Raw genomic sequence first — 5500 nt, forward strand, 5'->3', positions numbered from 1 at the left:
TTTTTTACCCCGACCTGGCGAAGCCCGAAATCCGCTTCTCCCCCGATTTAGCAGCTGCCTCAGGTTTATGGGCAAGAAGCGCCTCCTCCTGCTGCTTCCCCCTCGCCCTTCACTCTTAAGCCTGTCCTGAAAATCCCCCCCAAATCTCCAAGGCTGAGGAGACCGGCAAGAAGCAGCGGCAAGAAGCCCAGCCTGCCGCTGCTTCTCCGAAACGGGCCCACTCACTCAGACACGGTCGCCGCCGGTTCTAGTAAAATGGCAAAGACTTTATTTATTGGAGAAAGAGGCCTTGGGTACAGTCTGAGGAGGAGAGGGCAAGGGAGGAGCAGGGAAGGGGTACTCGCAGCCCACGCACATCCATCCACCCTCCTCTGGCCAAGTCGAGTAGGAGTGGGGTGTTCGAGGTGGCAAGAGAGACCCAGAGCTGTGGAGGAGGTGAGGTGAGGGCTTGGGTCGGCCTCCTCTCTGTCTCTGTCACATGCAAAAAAATTCTAAAAAGAGTACAAAATAATTATAGGGCTTTGGGTTCTGTTTTCGATGGTTGGTTGGTTGGATTTCCCCCTGCATTGTCCCTAAGAGCCGGACTCCAACACTCAGTCCGAGGAAATGCGAGAGGGAGGGAGGAATCTTTAAAATAGCATTAGTGGGCATTAGGAGGCAGAAATGGCATCGAAAACAGACTTTTCTCTCAGAGGGTGGGAAGGAAATATCGATTTTGAAACTTGCAAGTCAGGACCCGGCTGCCCACCTCTTCCCTTCCCACACAAGGAAGAAAGGCAGGAGGAAATAGAAGTCAGCTGCAATAAGGCCGAGGGAGGCGAGGAAGGAGCGGGCCGGTGCATTCGCCACATGCAGAGAAAAATCAAAACAGCCGGAGCTGCCCCTCCTCTAGACCGCAGGGTTAGTGTTCTCAGCCCTGGTTTCTGCCTCGCCCTCAGCAAACCTGGCAGCCCCAGAGTTTTGAAAACATCGAAATCTCCGAGTTAAAAAAAATAATAAAAGAAAGGAAAAATCAGCTGCGGTGGGAAGAACCCGCTATATAGGTTTAAATATTTATATAGAAGCCATACAGAATTGCACGGCGAGGGTTTCCGGGGCGGCGGAGGCCGCTGGCGGCAGCCGGCCCGGCCGGCCAGCCTGGGTTTATTGCTTCGAGAGGGAAGAGGCGGCTGCCAGGAGCCGAGTCCGGGGCCGGGAACAGGAGAGGAGGCGGGAGTTGGCAGAGGAGGTCCCAGCTCCCCTCGGCGTCCGGTCTGGGAGGTGTTGGGCTTTCGAGAGCTAGAAGCCCAGGGTGGCAGAAGACCCGGGGTGCCGCTCAATCGTCCACGTCGATCTCTTCGTCTTCCTCGTCCTCCGAGCAGTCCTGGCTGCTGGCCGGCTGGTCCGTGAGCGGAGAGGCAGGCGAGAGCTGCAGGGGGCCAGCGCCCGGGGCCTGCGGGGCGCCTGGGGAGAGGACCGGAGAGCCGGGCCTCGACTTGGCCCTGCCGCAGCCGCCGCCACCGCCGGCTGTGGCCTCCGAGTTCTGCTCGAGTTCGGCCAGCGCCACGATGTCCATCTGCCCGCTGGGGCCCAGTTTCTTGGCGGACTCTACGTCGGCCTTCATCTCCTCCAGGTCCCGCTTGAGCTTAGCGCGCCGATTCTGGAACCAGGTGATGACTTGCGCGTTGGTGAGGCCCAGCTGCTGCGCGATTTGGTCGCGATCGGCGGGGGACAGGTACTTCTGGTATAGAAAGCGCTTTTCCAATTCATAGATCTGGTGGTTGGTGAAGGCCGTGCGAGACTTTCGCCGCTTCTTAGGGGTCTGCCGCTGCCCAAAGATGGTCATCCCGTCGCGGCCTGGGAGGAAAGGACAGTGTAGGCTCGCGTTGCGAGAGAGGAAGCCCAACCTGGCTCTGGCCCCCATAACTCCTACCCCACCCAGGCCCCGTCCGGCCTGCAGTTTACTAATGTTCCCTTCTCAGATTTAATTCAGCCTCCAGGACCAGGGCAAGCTTTGGCTCTGGCAAACCATCACCTGTCTTTGGTCTCCCAGAAGTCCCTAGGAAAAATTGTTTTGGTCTCTGCCCCCTACCTAAGAGTTGGTGAAAGACCCAAAGTCTCTGAGTAGGAGAAAGCCAGACAGGGACACCCTAATTGTGGTGTGAATGTTGGTTCTCCATCCCTTCCCAATCAGTTCAACTCTACCCTACCCAGAAGGTCCCAGCAAAAGACTCGATTCCCCACGCGGAGTAGCCGGGCTAAGAGCGCCCAGGACACTAGGAACGCAAGGGAGACCAGCAAAGCAAGCAGACTGCGGAAAGAGCTTGGGTTCCCGCCACCCTTCTCCGGCCACCCCCCAGCTCTGGCCTACCCAGAGGTCCCTAGGAAATAAGGATTGGGTTCCGTCCCACCTATCTTCACTCCCATAAGCAGCTGCTCAGGCTGGAAGGCCCTGGAGGCCGGAGCGGGCAGAGGCGAGCAGAGACAGAGGGGACGAAGCGCGCAGGGCACAGGGCGCTAGGCGCTGGGTGCAGGGAAACCCAGCAGCTGCGCCTACCTTCGGCTGCCTGCAGAACGCTGACCTCCAGCCCCTTAAACGTCTTGCTGGCGAGCTCCTCCAGCGCGCACAGCGGCGAGGTCTGCGAGAGCAGCGCTCGGCCCGCCAGGGGCAAGCCGCCCGGCGCGTGCTTGTCCGCGGCAGCCAGCAGGTGCGCCGCCCCGCACAGCGAGTAACTTCTCCGCACAGACGGCTTGTTGAGGATGTCCTCGATGCTGAACGGCGTCAGTGGCTTGTTGGAGTTGGCAGGCGGAGGCAGGTGGTCCAGCGGACTGCGCCGCCGCTCCTCCCCCGGCGCCGCCTTGCCGTCCTCCTTGGAAGTCATCTCGGCCTCGTTCGGGGGCCCGGCCGGGGCGGCTCGGGCCGCGGGGACCCAGCCCGCGGGCAACTCGGAAGCCGGACGGCGCGGGCAGGCGGCGGCGGGTGGGAAGGAGGCCGCACTGGGCAGGGCGCGGGCCGGGCGCGGGGCCGATTAGCGCGGCGGCTGAGGCGGGCAGAACAGCGCGGGGCCCCGGGAGGAGGGCGCTGACGCGGGCGCTGCTGCTGCTGGGGCTTCCAGCAATCCGGGGCCGGAGCCGGGGCGCGTTGCGCGGGGCTCCAGTTTCGCCAGCCCCGGTGCTATTTAAAGGTGTCAGGTGGCTCGGCAGTGGCTCCTGGCCCCGGGTCCTGGCGGCCGCAGTTGGAAGAGCCGAGGCAAGGGCGCCGATCCCGGACTGCGAGGGAGGCGGAGAGACGGGGCAATTGACTATTGCTAACAAGTTAGCCTTGATCGGGGTGTAATCAATTATCTGCAGCGGCACTTCTCTCTCTTTCTCTCTCCTTTCTCCCTTTCTCCTCTCTTCTTTCTCTCTGTTCTCTCCTCCTGTTCTCTCTCTCCCTCCCTCCCTCTCTTCTCTCTTCTCTGCTCCCCCCGTCTCTCTCCTTCTCTCCCTCTCCCTCGCCCTCTCTTTCACTCTCTGTCTGTCCAATGCAGGCGGCTCTAAGTTGGGAAGCTCATTAATTAGCGGGCCGGGGGTAGGAGGAGCCGGCTGGAATTAGCCTGCCTAATACGCCTGTCAGTCCGGGCGCTGCGCCGCGCTCGGCCCGAGCTGTTTGTAAATTACATTAGCGGCTCCTTTATTGCACCCGAACCTCGGGCGACTGAAAAGCCACCACCCCCACCCCAAACTGCGAGCCGCGCTCCTGGCGCACCCGCCTCCCGCCGGCCTAGCTGCAATGACAGCACCGGCCCGGAGGTCTCGGTCTCTCCGACCCGGGATGTGGAGCCCGAAAGGGTGGCGGGAACCCCAGCCCAGGAGGGAAGCGGCCGCCGCGCGGGCCAGGTAAGACCAGGAGCCTGGGTGGGCCCCGCTGCCACCCAGCGTGGACTTTGCGGGGCTGAGATCAAGAGCCCAGCGCCTCTACCCCTGACCCTCTTGCCCCTCACCCCACCGCCTGGGCGACGCACTTGGGGAGAGGGAATCTGAAGCCCTCCTGGGCTGGCCCGCAGGAGGTCAGAGTAGGCTCTGCAGCCTTGGGTGGGCGACGCGGGAAGGGGGTGGAGGACCTCAGGGGTTGGGGGAGGGGGCTAGTTGGGGAGCTCAGCCTTCTCCATGCTGAGAGGCGGAGGGGGGAATTGTTGGCGGCTCTGGACGCCTCTCCCCGGCCTGATCCCGAAGCGGCCGCCCTACCTCCTCCGGCAATCTTGCACACTTTCCTCCGGCAGCCGCTCCCTAGGCTGGCTGGGGCCACCGTCGGCCTGATGATGGGCGTCTGACGGGTAGCCAGGCCAGGTGCCCGGGCTAACGGGGCCGGCTCGGTGCCTCCCTGCTGCGTTCCTCCCGGGCCCCAGCCGGGGCCCCGCTGCCGGCCCCGCCTAGCCCAGCGCCCGGCTTGAGTGCATGGCCAGGCCGACTCCAGCTGTTCCGGATGCGGGGCGGGGGCCCAGCGGGAGCCAGGCCGCGGCTGAGGCTTTGCTCTCAAGAACTCGCAGGGAGGCCAGGCTTCCAGTTAGGCTGGGGCTAAAGACCTCAGGGTCTGGGATCTGTGAATATCGGGAGAGCATGTTGTGTGCATTATTACTTGAAGGTGTTTGTGTTTTTGAATGTGTGTTTGTGTGTGGTTCTGCATGTATATATTTGTATAAATGTGTGTGAACCTGTGGGTATATAGGTGTGTTTGAACTCAGCTATATCTTTGATTTCCCTGGGGCACTCCAGCAGGGCTGTGCCCTCAGGCCTTCCTGTCTTGCTACCCCATTCTGTTTAAGTGGGGCCACTGGCTGCCTTACTAATTTTCCATTTCTGCCCTAGGAGAAAGGAAGGGAGGACCTAGAGGGGGTTGGAGTCCAGGGAGGAAGAGCTGTTCCCCTCCCACACACACACACACACACAGCCCCGGCCCTGGCTTTGTTTGTAAACTCCTGGGTGGGCAGTGTAGTTGGGCATTGGGCAGCACTGCTTGGACCAGAGAAGGGCCCAGAGAGGCCAAAATGAGGACGTGTGACCCAGGCCAAGGGTTGGGATGGGAAGACTAGGATTTCTTGCCCACTCTCCCCTCATATCTAACCCCAGAGAGGGCATGAGCTAAGCTGGGCTCTGAGGCAGGAAGCAGGTTCTTTCTCTGGATGCCTCAGTGTAGGGGGCCTCTGTACAACAGAGATAGGTTTCATGATCTCGCCTTCAGTTGTTTGTTTGGAATCATGGCTGGCAGCTCTCTGGAGTAAAATGGACAGTGTAGGTAGAAAGGGTTCTTGTTTGGTGCCCCAGTGCTCTGAGTGTTGGGAAGAACCCCTACCCTCTAACTCATCTTTGTCCTGCATTTTCGGGTTGGAAGTAAGCAAGTGGGGAAGACAAGTTCTCAGAGGCAGGATTGGTGAGAATGGGAATCACAGTTCCCTCAGAGCTGCAGACCCACTCCCGGGCAGACCTGTCTCTACTGCTTCTGTGCTGCCCTGGGAGCCACCGGGTGATGCTGGGCCTAGCA

General features: G+C 61.1%; 1 protein-coding gene across 1 annotated transcript; it reads right to left on the bottom strand.

Moving 5' to 3' along the window:
• Positions 1-245: 245 nt before the first annotated feature.
• LBX1 (ladybird homeobox 1) lies at positions 246-3507 on the bottom strand. Its single transcript, XM_015456917.4, has 2 exons — positions 2537-3507; positions 246-1836 (listed from the first exon to the last, which is right to left on the bottom strand). The coding sequence occupies exons 1-2, from the start codon at positions 2859-2861 to the stop codon at positions 1316-1318; spliced, it is 846 nt and encodes a 281-aa protein (XP_015312403.1). The 5' UTR covers positions 2862-3507; the 3' UTR covers positions 246-1315.
• Positions 3508-5500: the final 1993 nt, after the last annotated feature.

The sequence above is a fragment of the Macaca fascicularis genome, chromosome 9 (assembly GCF_037993035.2).
Source record: "Macaca fascicularis isolate 582-1 chromosome 9, T2T-MFA8v1.1".
In the NCBI taxonomy this organism is placed as follows: domain Eukaryota; kingdom Metazoa; phylum Chordata; class Mammalia; order Primates; family Cercopithecidae; genus Macaca; species Macaca fascicularis.

Bases quoted from the DNA above. Each gene is read 5' to 3' on its own strand.
- LBX1 (XM_015456917.4), bottom strand. From the start codon at position 2,861: ATGACTTCCAAGGAGGACGGCAAGGCGGCGCCGGGGGAGGAGCGGCGG. The intron at 1,837-2,536 runs GTAGGCGCAGCT...CTTTCCTCCCAG, and splicing joins CGTTCTGCAGGCAGCCGAAG to GCCGCGACGGGATGACCATC.